This window comes from Polypterus senegalus, chromosome 6, assembly GCF_016835505.1.
Source record: "Polypterus senegalus isolate Bchr_013 chromosome 6, ASM1683550v1, whole genome shotgun sequence".
NCBI lineage: Eukaryota > Metazoa > Chordata > Cladistia > Polypteriformes > Polypteridae > Polypterus > Polypterus senegalus.
In genome coordinates this window covers 115,082,164-115,109,777 of record NC_053159.1, presented here as the reverse complement: position 1 = coordinate 115,109,777, position 27,614 = coordinate 115,082,164, and the positions used below count along the sequence as shown (strand labels likewise).

General features: G+C 39.4%; 1 protein-coding gene across 3 annotated transcripts in view; it reads right to left on the bottom strand.

Moving 5' to 3' along the window:
* The window catches only part of LOC120531427 (flotillin-2a), a 92,154-nt gene that overhangs the window by 8,168 nt on the left and 56,372 nt on the right, over positions 1–27,614 (bottom strand). For all 3 annotated transcript variants that reach the window (XM_039756841.1, XM_039756840.1, XM_039756842.1), the window contains 7 exons: positions 21,363–21,486; positions 19,042–19,160; positions 10,597–10,710; positions 10,373–10,492; positions 9,788–10,002; positions 6,544–6,727; positions 1,479–1,628 (listed from right to left, as the gene is read on the bottom strand). In XM_039756841.1, the coding sequence (XP_039612775.1) occupies positions 1,479–1,628; positions 6,544–6,727; positions 9,788–10,002; positions 10,373–10,492; positions 10,597–10,710; positions 19,042–19,160; positions 21,363–21,486 (1,026 nt within the window). The remainder of the gene's footprint in view (positions 1–1,478; positions 1,629–6,543; positions 6,728–9,787; positions 10,003–10,372; positions 10,493–10,596; positions 10,711–19,041; positions 19,161–21,362; positions 21,487–27,614) is intronic.

Below are 27,614 nucleotides of genomic sequence, written 5' to 3'. Positions count from 1 at the left end.
GACATCCATGGCAGAGTGATGGGCGCTGAACAGGCTCCTGTCAATCATGGAGAATCCACCGCATCCACTGAACAGTATCATCTCCAGACAGAGGAGCAGCTTCAGCGACACACTGCTGTCACTGCCCTGCTCCACTGACAGACTGAGGAGATCATTCCTCCCTCACACTATGCGACTCTTCAATTCCATCCGGCTGAGTTAAACGTTAACATTATACAAAGTTGTTGTCGGTTTTATCTGCATTTTTATCACTTTAGTTTAATATTGTTTTTTTATTAGTATGCTGCTACTGGAGTATGTGAATTTCCCCTTGGGATTAATCAAGTATCTATCTATCTATTTGGGCTTAGCTTTTACTTACTGATAGCAACATGTAAATTGAATTATTTCTTTTTCTTTGATTATATTCTTGAATAAAAGTGCACTTGTTTTGTTATAACTTTGGTGAAAGTGTTCATTGGATATTTGGACTTCACACATTTCAGCATTTTGTCAATTACTACAATAACATGAAAAAAGTTTCTGTTTTAGTTATGTGTTCAACATTTCTTGCCTTGCATTTCCTGTCATCCTACACGTACCCAGATCGCTGTAGACACAGAACACACATGAAATGCATGTGTATTCCAAATAGTGAGATATTATTTACTCTATACAACTCCAGGTACCTCACACCCAGATAAACAGACTTGAGTTAGGAGAACATCAGCTGCATCAGTGGGGGGTTTGGGATAGCAGGGTGCTTGACACATTTGCAAAAACGGACACTGATGAAGAGATTCAAAGGAATTTAAGGTCTTTTTTTGTAGGCTCCAGGGATTCTAGTGTTAAACCTTAAGCCCCACTTACAGTAAACTGCTTAAAAATACTGAGGAGGTGAAATGGGTGTGAACTTTTATAGACTTACAAGCTGTACCAAAAAAAAAAAAAAAAAAAAAAGACATCAGAAATGCATAGGTTTCATCCCAGTGGGAAGGAACTCAGTGTTAGGGTTTTTGAAATGATTAATATTCATAACAAAGGATAATATTTGTGTGAGTGGCATTTAAAAGCTTGTGGCATCTGGTGTTACCAAGACATACTGGGCAAGTCAGGTCTGTTTGTGCCACACATACAAGTGGGTCAGAAACTTCACACAATTACATTTCAGGTATTTCCTAGCGAAGTGTATATTTAACATTACTGTCAGCAATAATTTACCTTAATGTTCACACTCATGCAACACCAAAAGTGGTATTATTTCAAAATAATAACAAATATCTAGAAATAAAACATTCTGTACACCTTCCTTATATTCATACAGTAGGAATACACAGCAGAAAGAGACCCCACTCTTCAAACACACACACAGGGGTACTAGATACAGGGTTCAGAATAAAAACGATTCTTCACTTTAAGCAGAACATGTCCTGAAAAACAATTCAATTAGCAACATTTGGAAGAAGTGTAAGACTAAGCTGAATAGTGACCAGTCTTACCTTTGATAAGTCAACCCCCGTCAGCGCATGGACTGAAACAGGCAGCTCTGCCAGTAAACGGTTCACTTCGCCGGTGACACGATTGCTGTCACCACTCAGGATCACAATTTCATTAATCTTGGACAGCGGTGCTGAAACTTCACTGGCAATCTGGGGTTTTAAAAATAAACAAATATATATATGTAAATAAACAGACAGATTATATATTTAGGCCTGCTATGTACTTCTATATAATCTGTTTTTTGAAGGATAGACTGATAAGAAAGACACAATAGATAGATAATGAAAGGCATTATATAATACAAATAGATAAATAGATAATAAAGGCACTATATAATACAGACAGATTGACAGATAAGGAACAAGCATGGGGGAATAACTTTTTTTTCAGTAAATAAATTTCAAACCAGAATATTCACATGAAATTCTCAGCAGACACTGGTAGAAGCCTCCTTAGTGTTATTTTTTTTTTCCCTGAAAAAACACGTAAAAGGCACTACATTTTTTGGCTTGAAAAATTACATGTATATTAAATCTGGTCTTTCTACTGGAAAACGTTCAAAACACTAAAAATACAATTATAAAGGTGTAGAAAGTATAATAATGATACAAATAATAAAAATGATAAATAAAAATAAATACGGTCAAAACGTGCATTTTGTGTGGTAAACCTTGAAGCACGAGAGAAATACACAATCCAATGTCACAGTCGGGACAATACTAACGTGATTCCTTGTGGATTTTCTTTCCAGACTGATCAACTTTTGAACAGCACACTGAAAAAGTGCGATCGACACGAGCGTCACTTTCGGATTCATTAGAATCACTTTCTATTTCAATGTCTGAAGACGGAGTCACTTCGTCATCCCTGCCGAGAGCGTGCAACACCTGGGCTGCTGAAAAATGTTGCTTATGAGACGCCATTATGAGGCTAGGAGAAGCCGTGTCTACAATGTTGCCTGGGTAATACCTGGGCCTATCATTTGTACAAGACACGCCTATATATCATTTCCCGAGCAACACCTGGCACTAACATTGTTGAGACTTTAACAATCTGAGTAATCCTTGGGTCTAACGCTTACTTCTGCACATTCATTATTCAAAATATCCTGACAGTATCACTGCCTGGTTTTGGAAAGAGCATGCAGCAGACCTTCAAGGCTCTACAGAGAGTGGTGCAGTCAGCCGAACACATCACTGGGTCTGCACTCCTTAACTTCTAGAACATTAGCACCATGTGATGCTGCATCAAGGCAAAGAAAATGAACAACCCAACAACGGCCCTTACTCTGTGCTGTGGGCAGGTAAACACTACTGCTGCCTAAAGCCCACTTCTGAGAGACTGACAAGGAGCTATTTCCCCCCCACAGTCAATTCACATGTTGAATAAGGAAATCCTCCACAACTGTATGGTGACAAGTTACTCTTACATTCTTATACTGTAAGTTATTTAATTATTATTTGTCACAAATTTAAAATGTATTCATTATTTTTGATATTTATAAAATCATATTTAGTTATTTTTCTTTAAGAAAGAGTCACTGGAGGTGAGCAACTAAACGTTTCACTACCTATTATACTGTACGTATTATTGTATGTGGCAAATAAAATTTGATTTGATTTGGAGAGTGACTTAAGTGAAAGTGGCTCATACGTAAACAGATTACAGAAAGCTACTGGACACTGTGCTAGGGACTTGATGAATCCAAGGCCACTACCTCGAGAACATGCTGGCAGAATGTTCACCTTATAACCAAATTTGTCTGGAACAGTCGCCATTCATGGCTAAAGCACCTGACAGCACCTCCAAGTGGATCACTGAGGTTAATTAATAAATAAATTAAATTAATAGGTCACTTACACCTGAACACCAGAAAGACCAAGGAACTGGTGGTGGATTTTAGGAGGCCTAGGCCCCTCATGGACCCCATGATCATCAGAAGTGACTGTGTGCGGAGGTTACAGACCTACAAATACCTGGGAGTGCAGCTGGATGACAAATTGGACTGGACTGCCAATACTGATGCTCTATGTAAGAAAGGTCAGAGCAGACTATACTTTCTTAGAAGGTTGGCATCCTTCAACATCTGCAGTAAGATGCTGCAGATGTTCTACCAGATGGTTGTGGCGGGAGCCCTCTTCTACGCGGTGGTGTGCTGGGGAGGCAGCATAAAGATGAAAGATGCCACACGCCTGGACAAACTTGTTAAGAAGGCAGGCTCCATTGTAGGATTAAAGTTGGACAGTTTAACATCTGTGGCAGAGCGACGGGCATTAAGCAAACTCCTGTCAATCATGAAGAATCCACTGCATCCACTGAACGGCGTCATCTCCAGGCAGAGGAGTAGCTACAGTGACAGACTGAGGAGATCGTTCCTCCCCCACACTATGCGACTCTTCAATTCCACCCGGGGGAGTAAATGCTAAGATTATTAATTATATTAATATCAATATTAAGTTATTGTCTGTTTTTACATGCATTTTTATTACTCTTTAATTTAATATTTTTTTTTGTATCAGTATACTGCTGCTGGATTATGTGAATTTCACCTTGAGATTAAGTATCTATCTATCTAATCACCTCCTGCTAACCTGCCTCCACCTCTCCTTCCTAACTTTTAATTGCATTCCCCTTATCTGTAACTCATGAACTCATGCCCATTGAATATTTTTTCCACCATAAACATGCCTCCTTCTTAAACCAATTATGAAATATTAGATGCCAAGCAGGAGTCTGATTCAAAACAATTTAATTCCAATATGAAACAACACTGCTAGCTCCAATTTACAATAACCTTGGTTACCAATGATCTCCCTAATCCAGTGTTTCCCAACCTCGGTCCCAGGGGCACACTGTGGCTGCAGGTTTTTGTTCCAGCCAGCTTCTGTTTTAAATTGGACTCCTGGGCTAATTAAGTGATGTGTTGTTTCCCAAGTTCTGTGTTTTGGGGACAATATGGAAATTAGAAAACTAAGTTTAAAAAAGTATATATATATATATATTTTTATTTTTTTATTTTTTTTTTATTAAAATGTACCAAGCAGTTATGGGAATAATGTATTTTTTTCCTTTTAACAATATTTTCATCTTGATTTTCATTCTACTTTTCTAGGTGTTCTAATTGTTTAATTAATCCTTTAATTACTAATTAGTGGGTCTGACATTAAAGTAGTTGCAGCTTTTGATATTCTGTGTTGTTTGCCAGCGTGTCTGCTCTGCTCGTTTTTAATTGTCATTAATAAGATACGACAACTGCACAGAGAAAGGGCAAAATATAATGAGATCAACAAAAGAGAGTTAAGCATTTAAATCTATAGCGAAGGCAGAAATATTTCTAAATGTCTTATAAATGTAAAAATCACGATGATGTGCTTTTCTGAATGTCGAATAAAAGAAAAACAATACCAGCTAATGAAATGAGATCCGTGTTATCAGGTGTTGTCATTGATTAGGAATCTGGCTGGAACAAAAACCTGCAGCCACAGGGGGTCCCCAGGACTGAGCTTCGGAAACACTGCCTTAATAATTGTATTCAGTTTAATTCTCATTTGAATACCTATGGTATATGTCCACAAGTTCCTAATAACTCCTCTTTCTAACAAGGGCCATGCTGCTGCTGCTGCCTATTGTTAACTCTGCACATCCTCATAATACCCCTTATTTATCTTCTCTATCAATTGGAGCTAATGATATAATTTTCTAAGGAAGTTAATGCTGGGATACCATATTATACGATACACTCACAAACAATGTGCGGACAAAGAGACATTTAATGTTGCTACTCAAGAAACCAGACATGAAAACCCTTATATCCATTCCATACTTTTTTGCAGACACTTTGGGACTGCTTTTGTTATTCTTTAGCTATGTTCATTCCACATTGGTTAAATGTCAATATTCCTTTCTTTTGTAAAGCACCAGAAAACGAACATTTCTGTTCTTCAACAAGACAGCAAACTGTACCCTCCAAACAGGAGGAGGTGGAGTGAGTGAGTGAGTGAGTCCTTTCTTCCTTCCTTCCTTCCATCCAACCGGAGGACTTATCAGATTGTTTAAATCATTTTACTCCCCTTCAGGTTAACTTTTTTCTAGCCCCTCTGTACTTGGTGGTGGCTGGTGGGTGTACAGTGTCATGTTGAAGATTTAACATAAAAGAAGTAACGGATGCCATTCCCATACATGTTAAAATGCTTAGGACTTTTTTTTGCAAAGGACAGCCATGTTTTTTAGTTCGAGAAGAAGGCCATAAAGTCGGTCTTCATGCATTCTAATCTTTGCTTGCATAAACTGTGAACTGTGAACAACAGATTTTGTGAAAGACAGATCTGGACTTGTGTATGGTACATAAGGAATTGTGTTCATAAACTTCCGAATTTTATTCTTAATTATTGAATGTTAAAGCTAACCAGGGAATATTAAACAGTAGGGTGAAGACTTGCCAAGCCTTACAAAAATTCTGATACTGAAGTAGAAATATAAAACTAAGTGAAAACTGAAAAGCAGTATTTTACTCCTAAATAAAGTGGCTATACAGTATAAGTGAAGGACCTATAAAGACATTTTTGTATATTAGATTTTTTTCAAAATGATAAATTCAAAACCATAAATGGCAATTAGGATTTAGTAATCTTTCTTGTTATCTTATCCACCTCACCTGGTATTTTGTTGTGTGTACTTTTCATATTTTATTTCAGCTTCAATTGTTTATTCAAAGTTCAAGCCATCAGCTAAATGCTTTTACAGATAATTTACACAGCCATAAATGTTCTGATCACATCTCCATTGTGTTTATTGCAGACATGTTTTCGTTAATTCCCATGCTCAAGGTTAAAAAGTATCATTCTGAGCGACAGATTGTTTTTGCAATGCATGTTAATGTGCCTGAACAAATAATTGCTCACACAACTGTAAGTGCAGGGCAGCATATGAGGGCACCCTTGCAAATAAATCAGTTTTTTTTTTCCTTCAGTGTGTGATTTGGCTATTAAACTACAATATTAAATATTGTGCTTGAATCACTTGTTAATGGAAATTATCAAATACAAATGAAACTAAACTCCTTACCTTGGGCAGGGCTTCTAAAACTAAGGCAGTCTTGGCTGCATCTCCATATTGTTGATAAGCCGCAGCCTTCAGTTTCATCTTCTCAGCTTCTGCTAATCCAACAGACTCAATGGAGGCGGCCTCTGCTTCTCCAATTAGCTTAATCTTCTCTGCTTCTGCCTGTGCCGTTAGCACCTTTTTAATTCTGAACAGAGAACAATTTTTACATTATTACTTTGAAGGTTTCGCTTATAGTTTGTTATGTGACACCCAAGATACTCATAAGTGCATCCGTTCAAATTTTCCAACCTGGTCACTGTCACGGGGCATCAGCCCCTATCCTGGCAGCATTAGACGGCAGGCAGTAACCAGCCCTGGATGAGACCACAGCCCACCATAGGGCACACACACTCATTCACAATGGGACAGCCAACCCAGCCTGCATGTCAAATGAACAAAGGCAATTAACAAGCCATTAAAAGAGTAACTACCTCCTTGCTGTGAAAGGTGACTTCCACTGAGCTGTTCTTCAGCTATGCTATTTACAAAGCTATTCAGACCTGAACTGCAGCCGGCGTGTGGTCGTATTACCAGACGTACAGGGTGGTCCAGATCTAATTATGCAACTTTTAATGCAATGAAGGAAAGCAATGCAAGACAAAAGAATTGTTCGAAATATCTTGTAATAAACGAAAATAGACTTGCATTGAATTAATTCACTGATTTTCCATGTAATGTCCCACATGTCCTCCATTCAGTTGTGAATTCTCTATGCCATAAAGTTAAGTTATAGCGTAATGAAATTGCATAATTAGATCTGAACCACCCTGGATAGCAATTTGCTCTCTACGGATGTGCTGCATTGCTCACAACAAGCAGCACTGGCGACAGGATTTTATATTTTAGTTGATTTGCTTTGGCCTCTTTATTGGGGTTCTAATCTCAAATCAGTAATAAAACTCCAGACTGTTGGTACGCACCTGTCTGTCAATATTAATGACTAAAGAAATACTAAATAAAAGTAAACTCTCAAGTCAAAAGCCTCTACCATCTTACTGGTGCTCTACGGTCCTCTGTTGGTGGATCATGAACATAACATAAGACTGCCCAAAGCCTTCTCAGGACATTTAATTGAACCATTCAAAGGACAGACACATACAGCACAGCAAAGAGAAAACGCGTCTGTGAGCAATGCAGAGCAAGGAGGTACAAACAGCCACGGTGTTGGAATTTTAACAGAGAAAGAAAAATGATCATCCATAGAGCAGGGTGTAAAAGTCAGGCTACCATCCTCATTTCACTCATGGCTTGTTTTGAAAAATTGTACAGCACACTTTTCACAAAGACTGTCAACATTGTTCTCAAATAGAACATGAAACACACTTCTTTTTTTCTTTTCCTAATAAAATGGAAGGACGACAGAGGGAACTCGGCAAGAACACTACAGACCACCCCAGCAGATCGGCGAGAGTGCTCATAGTGCATTGTAAAAGACTGTACACATTTCTGAACCGTCCAATCACAGGACACGAATATCCCTCTTTCAATAAAGAACTTTGTAGTATTTTGCATCAAGTAAGAAATGTTACAGTAAATTACTATTTGCTAAAATTTCAGAAAGAGTGTCATGTTTATTTTTATATTATGCAAACTGATGAGCAAAAAGAAATTCTCATCCGCTTGCCTTTCATTTGGAAATGCGTTTATTCCAGTTCCTAGGACTGGGAGCAGCCACAGCTTTGGCTGAAAATGTCAAGTGTAAGGCAGGAGCCAACCACGTACTGCGCGCCAGTTCAGTGCAGAGCACAACACACTCATTCATGGCAGGTCAAAACCCCTAGCAGACACCGGGAGAACAAGCAAAATCCACATAATGATTGGCCGGGCAGCAATATTAACAGCTCAGCAGCTGAGCCGTCTCTCGTTTTGCAGGAATTATGTGGACTCAGTAAATGAACAGTGAATGCTGTGGAGGATTGTCGTGGCCCTTGCCCGTCCAGTACACCTCCATATCAATAGGACTAAGGGAGAGAGTGCTCAGGGCGTTATCTTCCCCCACAGTGATAGATGGGTTGCAGTGGTGCTTTGGAATCCCACAGGGGTCCATGGAAGTTGGAGACTGGCACATTCCTGTTGGGTTCTGTCAGGGTGGCCAGGGGGCACTGCAGGGATTGTGGAGCCCTTCCAGACCACACTAATGGGCCACCTGAAGTACTCCCGGGTGTGCCTGCTGCCTTCATTCTGGAAGGGCGAGTACAACACTTGCTAGATGAGAAGTGAAGGCAGAAAGAGAGAAGAAGGAGAAGAAGAAAAAAAAAAAAGACACTGCCGTGTGCCATTTCATTGTGCTCATTTGTGCCCGTGTACTGTGCTGCAGAAAAGGGAAACATTTAGAAAGTGTTTCCCACGTAAACAAAGCCTGTGTGTACTCCTGGGACTTGTGCCTTGTGTCTGCTTATGTCGGATTTGGGGGGCTGGAACTCCCTCTAGTGGCCACAATGTAAAAAAACAAATTGAGAAAGCAATGAAGAATTTAAAAGAGTGATTAAGCTTTTACATATTTCATGAAAGTGACTAGCAGTCAAAGGGACCTTAAATTAAACACAATTTCCAGGAGCACTGGGATATGGCAAAGCTTAATGAGACCGGCTCACACAGCTAAAAGTCTTAACAGGTCTGGCTAGGAAATTAGTTACATAATCTTACTAAGAATTTTGTAAAAGCTAAAATGCTATAGCATTTATATTTTACAGTTTTAACTGATTTTTAAGCAAGAACTACAAGAGACATCAGCAAAAAGCTGACCTCTTTCACTAGTAGCACCAGCATTCGCAACACCTTTCAGGCAGCCCTCGCAAAACATTCCCTGGAATTCTGGAAAATCCTGTTCTATGTGCTTAAGAATTTCAATAAACCGTTAAGATGAGCAACAACATCATAAAATTACTAAGAGTAATGTCAAATTTATTTACTTATAAAAATGTGTTCTATGCGAATCAAATTATTTTAAAAAGATATTAAATTGCTGAAAAATAAATATTCCCATTACAACTACTTTCAACACAGAGTTGTTGGCCCGTCTGGCACGATACAGTGCCAGAAAGGCCTAGCCTGGTGTTGACCAAAATGGTAGTGACAGATTATTTTTCTTTTGGCATGTCCAATTTGTCAAGGCAGGTGAGCAAACCCTTCATTCTGCATTCCAAGGAAATTAGGATAGAAAGTGAAGAAAGCCTCAGACAATGGGAGAGTGTAAAACTCTTACTTATCTCCTTCAGCCAGCTGCTGCATTTTGTAGGCTTCAGCTTCTGCAGGCCTCTTCACTATAGATATCAGCTCCTTCTCTGTTCTCAGAATTTCCTTCTCCTCAATAGTAATTTGCTTTTTTCTCTGTACCACTTCAATTTCAATTTCTTCTAGCCGAATTTTCTGTTGCTCTTTGGCAGCCTGCAGTTCATAAGCTAGCTGTGCCTCCGCTTTCTACATAAGAAGGGGAAAAACAGATACATTTCAAATAATGAACAGAATCCAATTTACTACCAAACACCACATCAGCCATTGCAGGGACACACTGCACCACATCACATGCAAGGCCACCGTCCACAGATAAACTGCCCATCCCATCCACTGAAGGGCACACTCTTGCATATACTCTCACACACTCGCGCCAGGCATTTTAAGAATAGCCAATGCAATAATATCCCTCTGAGGTGTCACAACCTTTACTAAATAATCTAATCAGCTTCCAGTTAAAATGTATGGAATATCATGAAAATACCCTTCAGGCATGCATACACCCTAGTTTGACTAGTAAATGTGGATTCATAAACGTAAATACATCTGAGCATACCTTTGTGTTCACTTCTTGATTAAAAGCAGCTTTCTGCATTTCCAGTTCTCGTTTGGAATCTGCCATTTTAGTGTCGGCCAGAAATTTGATGTCCATCATCTCCTTTTTACATTCTGCTTCCTAAAGTAATAAAGGATAGATTTTAGAAAGAGAAGTGATGCAATAGACTCAAATATGCCAAAAAAAAAAATGCCGAAGTATTTCTTCTGTTACTATTATCCTACCCTAATTCCAGCATCCCTGTCTGCTTCTGCAACACCAATGTCAGCATCTTTCTGAACTGCAGCAGTCTGTGTCTTCCCCAAAGAGCTCAGGTATTCCACTTTATCGTAGACATCCTACGAAAAATTAGTGAGTACATCAACATATGTAGTTATGAAAAGCACACATGTAAATCATTCAAAAATGATAAAGCAGCCATTTGACTATTAGTAAACTAAATGAGAAAATCAGCTTTAATCTCACTGAAACATGCTCTGCAATTCCGTACGGGAGGATGAAACATTGCTCAAATAAGTACTGTGAACCACTAGGAGGCGTTGCAGTGCCCCAAACCACAGATACAGTTTCCGATGCCCATAAAGCTTCCTTCACAGCAGACCCAGGAGTACTTCTGGTGCTTACATTTACACATTACATTCAGGAAGCACTTCCAGGTCAGGTGGAACCACCCCATTATAACAGAGTCTGCCTCCAGCAGCTCTCCCTAAGCATCCGAGGACCCCAACAGGGCTGCCCACCAATACTACAACTCCCATGCAACCCTGCAGGTGTTCAAATATGATGTATGCCAGAGGTATGTAGCTACCCAGTGTACTGGGGAAACAGTCTCACCCTGTAAATCCATTATAACAGCTTCCCAGTCAGGTGAGGTCCCACTAACCAATCTGGTCGGGGTGCCCATCTACATACATCCATTAAAAGGGCCTTCCAGTCAGGTTTGGAACTACTTATCCCTTCCGGAATGCCAGCTAACCCATGTTGCCTATTACAGTATTTTATGTGGAAGTTCTGAAATTTGTAAAGGCATATAAAATATTTGAAAACATGCTGCCATCAGTCAAAAGCACAGGATGCCGAGTAAAGGTAAGGATTTCCAGTCACTTCAGTTTCCTCCCACAGACTAAAGACATGCATGTTAGGTGAACTGGTGTTGCTAAAAACTGGCCCTTGTGTGTGTGTGTGTGTGTGTGTGTGCGCCCTGTTATGGACTGGCATCCTGTCCAAGTCCCATGAATGAAGAATGACAGGACAAGGATTTCTGAGTGAGCGAACGCTGGTGCTACTGGCTGCTGCTCTGTGGGAGACTTGGTTTAGTTTTATTTTATTGCTTAAGTTTATTTAATTAATCTGCTGTTCTCTTGTTTAATTGACAGTAGTTGTTATACTTTTTCATTATCTGACAGATTTTCATTTTGTTTGTATTAACAATATCTAATAAATCCAGCATACCTGGATTATTGGGTTTTTCACACTTCTTCCAGTGACATCGATATTCCAATACATGGCCACAGAATTTCTTCAACTTCGGTTTCACCACACTGAGCCACCATTGGCACTGGATCAGCAGCAGGATATTCTCCACTATTCTCGTTGGAAATACATTCACCACGGGTCTCAACAGAACATCAAGTATCATGACCAAAAGCTAATACAATCTTTTTGGTCTACTATTCCTCGCCCTTCATGGTGATATGGACGGACTGTTTACTACATTGTGCTAGCAAATCTGCAGAGGTCAGCTACCATAACAACTTAGAAAAACAAACTTGCCTTTGAGCTATTTAACGTCTGTTCACTTGCCAGTAAGTGCCCCCTACTTTAAAATCAGTTAACTGACCATAAGTTTGATTCTGTTTGTTTGACTGAGACCTGGCAGCAACCTAATGATTTTTCACAGCTTAAGTAAGCTGATCCTTCCATGGGTTTGTTTGCCATGGGCTCACCACCTGTAGGAGGGGCCAAGGAGGTTGGGTGCCGTGTGAGTTGGGGGAACACCTTGGGATTCCCCCGGAAGAGCTAGTAAAAGTGGCCTATCTATTGATCAATAGATAGATTGATCCATGGATAGATTTATTTTTTTTTTTGTGAGAATAGACGCTGTACAGTGCCAGACCCGGCACAGACTCAAACTGAGGCACATGTAAAACCCAACAAGTCTTTCATTTTTCTTCAGCTGGAGGGCACGTCTTCCCCATGAACCCCCAGCCACAACACAGTCCCAAAGCACTTAAAAAAAAATAAATAAATAAAATCACAACACCACTCCAGTTTGGCACCGCCACTCCTCCCTGGCTACCTCGTTCACTTCCTCCCGATTCTGGTGCTTGCTGGCCTTTTTTATAGCCCACCCGGAAGTGCTCCAGGTGTATTTCATAAATATACAAACTGAATCTTCAAAATCCAGAGAATAACAAAAGAACAAATAGAATCAAGCCAGTTATATCAGCAGAGTGTTCAAGTTTCATTTTTGTGTTGTGCTAATGTTGTAGAGCAACTAACACTGTGTGCTGAGATTGCGCACTAGTAGCGTCATCCTTTCCATTATGCTGTATTATGTACTGTATATTTACATATTGACACACAAAAACACCTCACATTGCAGAATATAGCGTAACGTAGGCTGCAAGCAGTGATGTCTGCTAATGCAAGTCCACCTGTGAAATGTAAGAGGCTGTCGAGGTATAGGTCTGCATGCAAGTTAGAATGTTAGTGGGCCAACTCTGTCCCTGGTGATGAATACGTTTGCTGTTGAGCTTTTTTAGGCACCCATGGAGGGATATCTGACCTAAACCAGCATAGTGCAGATGCTACCCATGTCAGACCAGCTAAAGAGCAGACACAATGTGGAATTGCCTTCATTTCAAACACCTCACCCACACTTCCTCCAATTCAGACATGGTATGTTGTTGTTTAATTACTTGTAGTTACCAACTGTAACCTGCATTAGCATCAATTTATACTGGAACCACTAAAACTAGGCAATAATCAGTGCAATTTAATCATGGTAATATTTCCATCCATTCGGGTTGAATGTTAAGATAGTTAGACTTCTTATAGAATTCATAAATGATACATTCTAGGACAATGTGTAATTTCAAGCAGTTAAATAAACCTATCAGAAACATATTTAGAAGTTTTTTTCAGTCTATTCTTTGCAGTTTTAAAGCCTAATCAATACACATTTTCTTTTTTTTAACATTTTATTCAATTTATTAGAATCAAATAACATTCCATACAAGCAAGTCAAGTTTAACAAAACCAGGATCGAAATGAATCTAACGAATGAATATTATAGCAACCCAAGGGGTAGGTGGGGGGGTGGTGTTTCTGTTACACAAAAATGTTCAATTAAAACCAACTGAAATAATTTAATATGCATAGGTAAGCGATTCCTAAAACTGTTTTTTTATTAGAAAGTAATCATTAAGTTATTTGGTTTTCTAGAAAAATATTAAATTGCAATTAATGTGCTGTTAACTTCAATTAAACATTAGAACACTCTAGACGAGAACAGGCCTTTCAGCCCAACAAAGCTCTCCAGTCCTATCCACTTATTTCTTCCAAAAAAACATCAAGTCGAGTTTTGAAAGTCCCTAACGTCTTACTGTCTTCCACACTACTTGGTAGCTTATTCCAAGTGTCTATCGTTCTTTGTGTAAAGAAAAACTTCCTAATGTTTGTGCGAAATTTACCCTTAACAAGTTTCCAACTGTGTCTCCGTGTTCTTGATGAACTCATTTTAAAATACAAGTCTCGATCCACTGTACTAATTCCCTTCATAATTTTAAACACTTCAATCATGTCACCTCTTAATCTTCTTTTATTTAAACTGTAAAGGCTCAGCTCTTTTAATCTTTCCTCCTAATTCAACCCCTGTAGCCCTGAAATCAGCCTAGTCGCTCTTTTCTGGACCTTTTCTAGTGCTGCTATGTTCTTTTTGTAGCCTGGAGACCAAAACTGCACACAGTACTCAAGATGAGGCCTCACCAGTGCATTATAAAGGTTGACTTGTATTCCGCACATTGTGCTATATAACCTAACATTCTGTTAGCCTTCTTAATGGCTTCTGAACACTGTTGGGAAGTTGATAGCTTAGAGTCCACTATGACTCCTAAATCCTTCTCATAAGGTGTACTCTCGATTTTCCGACCGCCCATTGTGTATTCAAACCTAATATTTTTACTTCCTATGTGTAATACTTTACATTTACTGACATTAAATTTCATCTGCCACAAATCTGCCCAAGCCTGTATGCTATCCAAGTCCTTCTGTAATGATATAACGGATTCCAAATTATCTGCTAATCCACCTATCTTGGTATCATCTGCAAACTTAACCAGCTTGTTACTTATATTCCTATCTAAATCATTTATATATATTAAAATAGCAGCGGCTCTAGCACTGACCCCTGTGAAACACCACTCTTAACATCGGCCAGTTCTGATGAGGTTCCTCGCACCATCACCCTCTGCTTCCTGTGTCTGAGCCAATTCTGCACCCATCTAAAAACATCACCCTGAACTCCCACTTCTTTTAACTTGATGCCCAACCTCTCATGTGGCACCTTATCAAATGCTTTCTGAAAGTCCAGATAAATAATATCATAAGCTCCACTTTGATCGTATCCTTTTGTTGCCTCCTCATAGAATTCCAACATGTTAGTAAAACACGACCTCCCTCTTCTGAACCCATGCTGACTGTTCAGAATAACTCCTGTCCTTGCCATGTGTTGCTCAATCTTATCCTTAATTCCTTCCATTAATTTTCCTGTGATGCAAGTTAAGCTTACTGGCCTATAGTTGCTTGGATCTGCTCGGTCACCCTTTTTATATAATGGGATGATATTTTCCAGTCCTTCGGAATCTCTCCAGTGCGCAGTGACTTTCTAAAAATATGTGTCAAGGGTATATATATTACTCACTAGCCTCCTTAAGAAACGAGGATAAATATTATCTGGGCCTGGTGATTTGTTTGATTTCATCTTATTTAATCTGAGCAGCACTTCTCCCTCTACAATTTCCAAATCCCTCAGTACCTCCTTAGTAGTCGTTTACCTCTGGCAGGTTATCCACTTGCTCACACACCTCAGAAAAATGTAAGTTTAGGGCATCTGCTATTTCATTGTCTGTATCTTTTAATTCCCTTTACTATTCCTGATGAACTTGACCTCCTCCTTAACTGTTCTTTTACTACTAAAATACTGAAAGAATCTCTTGGGGTCTTCTTTCGCCTTATCTGCTATATTCCTCTCCAACTGTCTTTTAGCCTCTCTGATATCCTTCTTAATGGTTGCCCTCATGTTCTCATACACTCTATGATTCTCTTTGCAGTCATTAGTCTTATATGCCTTATACAGCAGTTTTTTTCCTTTGCAACTTCTTTTTTAAATCTTTATTAATCCATCGTGGAGTTTTTTTTAGTTTCCTATTACTTCCAAATTTAGGTATGTACCTGTCCTGCATTACATGTAAAACATTTTAAACCTGTTCCACTGCTCCTCAGCTTATCCCAGTCTATCGTACTTAGACATTGTCGCATCTGCTCAAAATTAGCCCTACTAAAGTTCAACTTAACAATTTTAGTCTTTGCATCTGTACTCTTACAAAATACTGAGAATTGTATTACATTATGGTCACTTGACCCTAGTGGTTCAATCACCTCTACACCCTCAATTCTATCCTGATTATTACAAATACTAAATCCAGACAGGCTTCACCATGTGTTGGTGCTTTAACATGCTGTGTTAACAAACAATCACTGATTACTTCTAAAAACTGCACTTTTCCATCTGCAAGGTTATCCCAGTTAATATTTGGATAATTAAAGTCCCCCATGACTATAATATCTCCCTGTAAACTTGCCTTTTGATATTACTAAAAGATGTGTGTTGAAATTACTGTCTGAATTGGGTGGTCTATAACACACTCCTAAAATAAGACCTTTTCCCTAATATTTTCCAGGTGAAGCCACATGTCCTCACTAAGATGGGGCTCATCATCCAACTGAAGATGACTTACATTTAAACCTGTTTGGCATAAACAGCAACCCCACCTCCTTTTCTGTTCTGTCTATCCTTCCTAAAAATGTGTATCCCTCTATGTTACACTCATCCCCATCTTTGTTATTTAGCCAGGTTTCCGTTATTGCTATAATATCATAATTATGCTCTGCTACATACAACTCCAACTCACTTACCTTATTTTTGATACTTCTAGCATTAAGGCAAGCTATTTTTAATGTGTTAATCCTTCTATCTTTACGTGTTTGCTTAAAATTTACATTACTATGCATTTTTATTTCTACACCATTGTTTGTTCTTCCATGTATAGATCTAAATCTGGCCTGTCCTAAACTCCCTGCCCCCATTCCCTAGTTTAAACAATCCTCGACTAGCCTACACATACGCCTCCCCAATACATTGGTGCCCCCTTTAGCTCAGATGTAACCCGCCACGGCAGAACAGGTCCCATCTGTTCCAAAAGGAGTCCCAATGCCCCATAAACCTATACCCTTCTACCCTGCACCAAGATTTGAGCCACACGTTAAGCCTTCTAATCTCCTCAATCTTACCTGGACTGGCGTGGCACAGGCAGAACTTCGGAGAAGACTACCTTGTCAGTTCTGCTCCTCAGCTTGGCACCTAACTCTTTGAATTTGGATCGCAGAACTGACAGACTACCCTTATGTATGTCATTTGTTCCAACGTGGACAATGACAACTGGATCCACCCCCGCTCTGGCCAAGAGCCTATCCACCCTTCCAGGAGGTCTCCCACCTGTGCTCCCAGAAGGCAACACACCGTGCGAGACTCTCTCTCTGGATCACACCTGCACTTCAATCCCCTAATGATTGAGTCCCCAACTATCACTACCTCTCTCTTTTTGGGAACTGGTTTTGAGGTGGCCCGTTGGGGCTCCTCAACCCTGCCTACCACCTCAGAATTATCAGAGTCACCGTCCAGCTCCACAAGGACATAACGGTTTGACACTTCTAGTTCTGGGGTTGATGACCCCGGACAGTGTGCACCCTTTACCTTACGCCTTGTGACCGTGACCCACCTATTCCTACCTGTCTGGTCTGGAATCTCCTACCCGCGCCACCTTAGGGGTGCACACTATCTCTAAAGGACACCTGGGCCAAGTCCGCCAATTCTCTATTACAACGCAGGTCAGCCAACTCCTCCTCCAGTTCAGCGACCCTGAGCTCGAGGTGCTGGATCAGCTGGCATCTCTTGCAGATGTAGCCCTCATAGACAACTGGCTCTTCCAAACCATCATCTAAAAAGTCCAACATCCAACAGGACTTGCATTGCACTGGCCTCATTATTAAAATTTGATTTGGGATTACTAAGCTGCCTTAACTTTTTTTTTTCTTAAAATTAAATTTCTTCTTCTTTCAGCTGCTCCTTAACTTAAATGGTAACACTAAGATCTGCTACAGATATTTTACACCTTTTCCCCTTAAGCTCCTGTACTGTTCTCCCTCTCAGCTGCTTGCTATTTTGCCTTTCTATGAGGTTAACTTTACTTTTCTCTGTCTCTTCTCCTAACTTTGCGCTCTTCTTACTTATAAGCTCTTCACTCGCACTGTTTGTATTCCCCCGATTAATGAATTTATGCTGTCGCCCACTAACTGTTCTACCTCTGGACCGCTAAGGACTGTTTAATCTAAAATAAACAAATAAATAAAACTTTACTACCTTATTTGCTCCTACTGCCTCTTGTGCCTGATCGGTGTCTTAACGCTGGCTGCTTACCTTTGCACTACTGAGCTTCCCCTTCTACTGCTTTGAAGTCAGCCACTGCCTTTTTTCTTTTCCTTTAAACTAAGGAATCGCTGTTAGGATGACGCGGTTATTTGCTTACAAATGGCAATATCAGTTACTGCTGCTTTCTACCCTACCTCATCGATGCTAACTCAAATACAGATAACAAGAAGAGGTACAAGTACAAGTAACTTTTCCAATCACACCTCCAAACACCCAGCTACTTTTGCTCTTGTGCGGGTAAAAAAGCAAATAAAAAATCCTTCTAAAGGGAAAAAAGCTTTACAAATTCCCACACGGCTCCTTAGTGGCAACCAAGACCAAGTTTTTAAGAGCAAAATGTATTTTTTTAATTTAAATCTCACACCACAGAACAGACCAAAAATCATTTAATTAATCGTGATTAAACTTTTAATCAAACAGCAGCCTTACTATTTTATATATAAATTATTTGTCAAAGTTATTGGGTTATTTGTGGGTTGTTCGTGAAAGCAAGTCTTTGGCCACATCCGAACCTCAACAGAGAAAAGTGAAAGTGTTAATGTATACTTTCCTCGATTTATGAACCTTACAGATTTCTTCATATTTCTGGTGAGCCAGGTGGAAAGTGAAACAGAGACCCCTCACTCAACTTATATTTAACTTGGTGTCCTTTGAGGGGCATCTTGTTGGTTATTTTAAATATTTACCAATACTGCAGAAGGTTTAACACTGATCAAACACTGCCACGCTACATCAATGATACAAAATAAAATAAATATTATGAATGTTTGACACAAGTCACTATTATAACTTCCCTTTTTGTTACTACTTCAAAAGAGAGGTTTGCATGTTTAGGAGACTATCCAGATTCAATACTTTTTAGAACCTGCACAAAAAAACAATAAAATTTGAATAGTACCTTTATGGTAAAGCTAAGAATCTCAATGCCCATACGTCCGACATCTGGGGCTGCCACTTCCCGCACTAGCTTTGCAAATTGATCTCTGTCTTGGTATATCTGTTCAACAGTCAGAGTGCCTAAAAAATAAATAAATTGTAAAAATAAATTACTAATATTTAAGCACATTAAGAAATGAATATACAAACAATCTATAGATATATTTATGTGGCTAATGTATGATGTTGTTGTATATAAGTTGGTATCTTAAATAGATTACAATTGATTTTGATAAGAAGAAGCTGGTTCTCATATCATATCCACATCATCTCACTTAAAGTACATATCAGATGCTATTTCAGACAGCTATTTCTAGAAATTGATCTATAACTCTTGAAGCTTTTTAGATGTGGTGTTGACATTATTTTTAAACGGCCTTGACAAAAATCTGCAGTCCATTTATAGTAACTAACTGGACCTCCCAGGCCTATAACATAAGAGAAAACACAACCACAGATTTTCTTAGTAGCCAATGGCTAACATTTCTGAGGAGGGTACCAAAATAATTAAAAACTATATACACCAATCAGCCACAACATTACTACCACTGACAGGTGAAATGGCTAACATGGATTATCTCATTAAAATGACGCCTGTTAAAGGCTGGGATATATTAGGCAGGAAATGAACGGTCACTTCAAGGTGATGTGTTAGAAGCAGAAAAAAAAATGGGCAGGCGTAAGGATCTGAGCGACACAGACAAGGGCCAAACTGTGATAGCTCGAAAACTGAGTCAGAGAATCTCCAGGCCAACTGGTTTTGTTGGATATTCCATGTATGCAGTAATTAGTAAATACCAAAACTGGTCTAAGAAATAACAACCAGTAAACAGGTGACAGCACCCAACATTTACTGATGTTTGTGGGGAGCAAAGGCTAGCCCGACTGGTCTGGTCTCACAGAACCACTGCACAAAAACTTAATCCTGGCCATGAGGGAAGGGTGTAAGAACACACACTGCATCACAGCTTAATGGGTATGGGGTTGAGTAGACATGGACCAGTCAGAGTGCCAATGCTGAGCCCTGTCCACTGACTGCTTAAGATGCCTACAATGGTCAAGTAAGTATCGGAATTGGGTCTTGGTGGTAATGGAAAAGGGTGACCTGGTCTACAAATCACATCAATGACAGGGTGTGTGCGTGTGTGCTGTTTACCTAAGGAGGAGATGGCAGAAGGATGCGCTTTGGGAAGAAGGAAAGCTGGTTCATGTAGAACATGCCACCTACCGAAAGTTTGTTGTAGACCAGGCAAACCCCTTCATGACATCTGTATTTCTTAAAGACAGTGTGGCCTCTTTCAGTGGGTGAATATGCCCCGTCAAATTGCAAAAACTATTTAGGGTTAGTTTGAAAACCATTAGAAAGAATTCAAGGTGTTGATTTGGGTCTCTGAATTCCACAGATGCTTTATCGGATTGCAATCTGGGTAATGTTCTGGAAAAAACAAGTCCGATCCATGGAGGCCCCACATTGCAACTTACAGGATTTAAATGATCTGCTGCTAATGTCTTGGTGCCAGATACCACGGGACACCTTCAGTGGTCTTGTGGAGTTCATGTCTCAACAGTCAGAGCTATTTTGGTGGCATGAGGAGGCCATTCACAATATTAGGCAGGTGGTTTTAATGCTGTAGCTGATTGGTCTAAATATGTGGCCCACTCTGGGCTTATAAAGTAAGTGGCAGTGTGCTATATGAAAATAAATCAAACTATGCTATAGATCACCTCCATCTTCCAAGGTTTATTTCAAAACACTTTTCTAAATTAAGATAGGGAAATGTAACACGTTTTGCTGATCTAAAACAAGATTTAAGCAACATAAACACAATCATATTTAGCCAACCTTTTACTCAGCTGCAACAATATCGCAGGTACAAAATGTAAATTCTTAGACATGGCCGTGGTTGATGGCTCATCTTTAATCAAAAATAACATTTTGAACAGCAATACAGGGTTTAGAGAGAATCCACACACCTTTGAACCCAAAGCTATACCAAATTACAGTTTTAATCTGTCAAACCAAGGAAATATATCAATATCAAACAGGCCTTAGGGGTTAAAATCCCATTCATCTAGCTATACTACTGTTGGAGATGTTCATAAATCATACATGAATGCAACATATTAACAAATGCTACAAACGACTTCCCTTTTTCTGCTGTGGCTCTTGGCCCAAATTACCCCCACCAGGCCTAAGAATCGAGATGTCAGAGAATGGATCAAAAACAGTATTTATCAGGACCAAACTGTGTGCTATAGAATGACTGCATAAAGGTGACTTACCTAGAATCGAACGAAGATGACCTTCCAGAGTTTGCAGCACAACATTTTTGATTTCTTGAACGCTTTTCCCTAAAAACTGCTCACAAGCAACTGCAAGGAGCTCTTTTTCAGTCATTACTTTAACCTGTATAATTGAGGAGGAAACACAAGAAATGTTAAATTTACATTTACAAAAGGAACTACTAGGGTTTATTAAAGTTTCAGGAGTATAACAATATGTATTTGCTGTTCAAATGCTTTGAAAAAATAACCTAAATGGTGGTTACTCAACTGTGCTGGTGCTGTCCTGATGGACTTATTAGATCAAGCACAGTAGATAAGTCCGAGACATGGCGTGCTGAAGTTATGTGCAGTGAATATTGAGAATGAAATAACACTTCCAATCAAGGGCTTTCCAGAGGTTGCCTGAAACAAGGCAGTCTTATCGAATTTCAACTACTGACTCGCTGTGATAAAACCTGTTTTGGGGTCCATGGCTGCACAGTTGGGCAACCACAGAATGCTCAGTATGGAGGTGAGCTGATTATTTGATTAGGTTACGTATTCCACAACGGCACTCCATTGACTAATTAGCGCATAGAACCCACTAGAGTACAAGAGGAGCCTGAGCAGGCTAAAATGAGATTATTGAACAGGAAGAAACCGATTGAGAAAGAAATGAGTGTGTAAGTTAAAGTGAAAAGAATGAAAGATGAAGTGTCAGGATCGTGGCTAAGTTGGTGGTGCTACAAGGAGGAGGAGGAGGCAGGCAGTCATTAATGTTATTTCAGGGTGGGCTGAGCAGACGGTGCTTATAGGGAAGGGTCGCTCCTTTGAGTACACAGGAGGCAGGAATGACCATCTACTCCGAGAGACCAAGGTACAGAAATGGAAGATGTGAACATGACTCCTGGGGTCCCCACAGACGTTGGATGTTGACAAGGATACAACAGAGTTTAAGGGCTTTCTGCAGCTGTCAGAGGATGTCTCCTGTCACTGAGGAGACCGTGAAAGAATGAGCAGGAGAGACTGTTGTTTTAGAAGGAAACAGAGGCTCAAGGGGGATTTTTAAGAACAGATCCTGAGTTTTAACATTTAATTAATTGGTATATTTATTGTGACTTTTAATCTCCACTGAGCATGGTTTTATAAAGGATTATTTATTTATTGAATTTGCACTGCACTTTGCATTGTTGGAATAAAGGGACAAAACACTTTGCACAGTCTCTTGCTGCGTGTGTGTGTGTGTGTATTTGTGTCTGCCCTGATTGCTCAGTCAACTCGTCCTCAGTTTCAGAAGTAGCGATGTCACGGGTTGAAGGGAATATTCCAGGTGCAGGCAAACGAGGCGTCACACTCACCGGACAACACTGAGCAAGTCACTTTACCTTTCAGTGTTCTAGTTACATTAATGTAGCATTGTGTTTGGAAGCTGAATTGAATCAAACTATCACCTAAAAAATGGATATAATCACCTGAAACATGCAGAAGTGGTCACCATAGTGGGAGAAAACTTCAGACACAAAGTCTGAATCAAAGTATCGATAAAAAGCAATGCAAAAGGTACAGATGGATCTGTTTGTGGAGCACTACAGTGCATGGCGTAAAAGTGTAGTGGAAAGAGTTATGCTATAACTCCAAAATAAGGGAAAGGCAGACAATTACACACAGGCTTACATTTCTCATCCAAATTCTCGTCAGGGTGTAAATCAGGGTGCATGAATTCGAATTACCGTGCTGGAACATCAGAGTTTTGAAAAACACTTTTTATACACCCCGTTTACTCTTGAAATGCTTTCATTCTGTCGTATATTTAAATTTTTACTTCCATGTAATATTACTAAACTTATTTTTACTTGTTTAGTTTTATTACTTGTCAACAGCTGCATAAAATATACATTCTTTAAGCAGTTTATTCTCACATCGCTCTCAAATTACTAATACATAATTAGTGTTTACAAATAAGTTAGTGGACTTTTCAATGTAATAATCTGATATAAGATTTAATAAATCAAGTCTATTCAAGCATCTAATTCCCTCAAAATACAGCTAGGCTCATATAAATGCCTTGCTGTATAGTAGAACATAATGCGATTTCCACTCTCTCCTTTCTAAACTGTAATGCATCTTTCTCACAGGGAATGAGGCTGCATTCCATTAACCTCGGAAGTTGGACGTCAGAGCTGGGAATGACAACACACCCAAGTTTAGTGCAGTCCAGTAAAATATTCAGAAAATAAATATGGGGGGCCTCCAGGAAAATCTTTGTTGGTTTGGTCCATTAGAATAAACAGCAGTTGAGAACAATGTATTATGTGGTATTTTGTGTATCCAAATAGCATGCACAACTGATTTAATGAAACACAGACAGAAGAGCTAATAAAACAGTGTAATACTACAGCTTTCATTAAAAAGTCCGTAATGTGTGTGACCATTTTGGATTTTTTGTCATGATCTGAATTCAGACAAATTCAGACTTGACAGACCAGCCCCAAGCATCCAAGTTGGAAAATCTGACACTCTGGGGGGTGTTCCAGTTGAAAATTCTGACTAGGACCTCGGAAATTCTAGATTCCCACTTCAAATGGAAAGCAGCATGAGAGGCCATGTTTACCTACTTGCTTTCTAAACTCTGCAGATGTGCCAAGCTCAGATAACAGTTGAATTCACCTATGGTACTTGACATAAGATAGAAAACCAAAATAAATACAGATAAGGAATTCACACAACCATTACCAATGACAGAATGCTAGTCTTTATAGCAGGTAACCCTGCCACACATGTGGGGAGCCCAACAACACTAAAATGAGGCTTTCAAAAATTACATAAAGTAAGTTTCCTAATTAAGCGGCAGCAACAAAATCCAAAGATCACAGCTCTGTGATGTACCTCAACGGCTCATCTACAGCATACATGCAGTTTAGTTAATTCATAATATCCATCCATTATCCAACCCGCTATATCCTGACTACAGGGTCACTGGGGTCTGCTGGAGCCAATCCCAGCCAACACAGGGCACAAGGCAGGAAATAAACTGTGGGCTGGGCACGCACACCCACACACCAAGCACACACTAGGGATAATTTAGGATCGCCAATGCACCTAACCTGCATGTCTTTGAACTGTGGGAGGAAACCCACGCAGGCACAAGGCAGCAGCACTACCCACTGCGCCGCCCTAATTCATAATATATTAGAGCTATATAATGAGGCAGCTGTCAGCAGCGACTTGGTTGTACATTGCTTTGTTTCAATAGCATCATTTAAGTTCAAATCTCACACGTTGTTTTGTTTAATATTATTCTTGTTAACTGTGAGACTAGTATCCTAGGTTTAATTCGCTGTATACTCTGTCATTAAACATCACAGAGTTTACATTGCTTTATGTCTTACTGATATTTTGTGAGTGCACAACTGGTAGCAGCCCACATAAATAAGCCTGTGTTCAAGTTTATTCTCAAATATAGGCCTAGTCCGAATCACCTGTGTGAGAAAAAGTACGTACTCCAACATTGCTAATCACACCGAATAATTTATCTGTGCACTTTTATACTTATGCTGTATAGTGTGTTTTTGAGGCAACCTGAGAAATACCATGTTACTTATTATTTGGTTGACAACTTCATTGAAAGCGACTTACAACATCTGAAAGATACAACTGGTTAAATTTCTTTATAAATAAAAATGCTGTAATATATACAGCTCGGTCATGAGCCGGAGGAAGAGAGACGCACGCTCTGCAGACTTCGAACAGTGAGGTGGACGATGTGATAAAGAGAACAGTCATTCACCTGTTAAGACACTCTCTTTCGCAAAAATTCATCAGTCTTGGTGTGCAGTTCCTGGAATGGATCAGCCCAGAAAGTGGGAAGACAGAGGGAGCGGTTTCCTTGGACCCCATGGGCAGACATGGAATTGCCGTTGGTGTGGACAAGGAAAAGGAGAACAAGACCAGGCAGGAGGGGCAGGAGTCGAGTCTCAAAGCAGGAGCACCGAGAGGTGAGACTGAAGCGTAGCTAAGCAGGAATACTCGGGTTCAGATGTTGTGTAACTCTCGGTCCTCTTGAGGTGCACTTTTTATTTACTTATTTTGGGCTTTCTCGCGTATCTCTCAGCAGTTACTCGTGTGCCACACAGGCGGACAACCGCCGCTCTAGGCTGTAACTCTACTGATGCAAGCCTACTGCTATACAACAACTGAAGAGCATTTTGAGTTCTGTTTATTTAAAAAAAATGTCAGGCAATTTAAAGGCCATCTTTAAAATTGGATTTGATTTTTTTTCTTTTTAAAAAAAAAACATCAACTATGTGGGGACTGCTGTGCCCCCAACATCCTAGTTACATGACCCGTCCCCAGATACTGACAATACACATATATTCATGGTTTACACACATTTGACCGAGTAACATGCCACACATATTCTAAATGTATTAATCACCAATATCCATCTGTGCTTTGTATCATGCAAGTCCTTTAATTGCCATCTTGCAGCCAGGAACTTAGCATGTCCTGAAAAGTGCTAGCTTTTACAGTGGAATTCATTTCCATGCGATTGCTTATTCTGCACAAGAGCTAGACAAGAAAGATGCTGGCTTCTTGTTTCCCACTGTTGGTGCTCAGTAAGGCGTTCTCTTTCATCTTGGTTAAAAGCAACAGCATACTATAAATACTGGGCTGGTGAAAGTGTGCACCTATTGTTTAGTGAGTGTGGGAAAGGCCAAGGAAAGCCCCCTGCCACTTTCAGAACTGTTAATGTAGCTCTCACAAAATGCCAGCCCATCCTCCCAGGATGCCAGGCATACTTTTAGTGTCACACGTCACACTGCAACACAGCATGTTGTAAATGAAAGCACATATTGAATCAGAACAGGTGGGGCAAGTTTACAACTGGAATATTCAGTGGAAAGCAAATATTCTAAAATTACACCACAATACAGTAATAGATGACTGCATTGTTGGAAAAAAAATCCAGAATTGCACTGTTTTATATAATAATATAGAGAAAATGTAGCCCTTGAAAAAGTACATACATGTCTAAAACTAATACTTGCTATACTGTATCTGTAAAAGTTTCCTTTTCATGTCTACCTTAATGCCCAGGCCCCCTTTCTAACAAATAATATAGCCTTTGCCTGTTCTTCATACAGATTTGAGTAAGGTATGTGAGGCCTCTCACCATCCCATAGAGCTGGCAGAATTTGTCAAAGCGGGATTAGTGACTTTTTTGCTACGTGTGTCCTTTTGTTATGCAGGGTTTTCATATATTCCTGATAATTCTGGGAGCGGTCAGTCATTGATACCACTTTGAACTGCTGCACTTGGGTTGCTGGTGCACGTGTATAGCACAGCAGCCATTTCTCCAATAAGAGCCACACACATTTAGTTTCTGAAATTTTACTCTTCTACTCTTCTTAAAATCCAATTGTTTACGAAGAAATTCAAAAGCTCTTATGTACTGATCCGACTTTTACTTACAGCTTTGCATTAGCCTTGTATCATTCCTTTGGTTTTGCGGTGGTGATTTGGTGTTCTGTTTCTCTTTACTACTCTCTGACCGATAAGGCTAAGAATTTGAACTGCTACAGTCCCATTTTTAAGAGCCCAACTGTAAGACGTATAAATAATACTTTCGTACATAAAGTAACTCTGTTTGTTGTTTAACAATAAAGGAAAACTAGTAAATCTTTCAAAGCATATGAACAGCATTCATATATTGTGGATACATCTTAAGCATGACCATCTTGCACATTAGGTTAATAAACAGGTCTAATTTGAGATATTGAGAATTAACTTTATACATCCTTAATAAAAATCATTCATAATTTACCTTAAGCTTAACAAAATAAATAATACATAAATACTGCATGATGTGAAGGAGCATTTCCAATAATGTACTCTGTAGGGTATCTTGATGTGTTACCTCAACCAAAGTGGACTGAATCTATTTAAAATGAAAGCACGGAATCAGAGTGCAAGATAATCATGGGAAACTGAGGATTAATGGTCACGCAACAATCGGAAGACTTTCATTCACTGACAAGCCAGATGTTCACAACCATGAAGATGAAACTTAGCACCACAATTCCACCAGACTTCACAACACACAAACACACACATACAAAATCTTAATTAAAATCAAAACAGCTTTTTTAACCTTCTTCAAAAGTACAAAAAAAATATTGCTACACATAGTTATAAAGCTGCACAGATTAGAAATGTTACATTTTTAATATAATCTGTAAATAAGCATTAATATAAAACTGAGCAATAAGT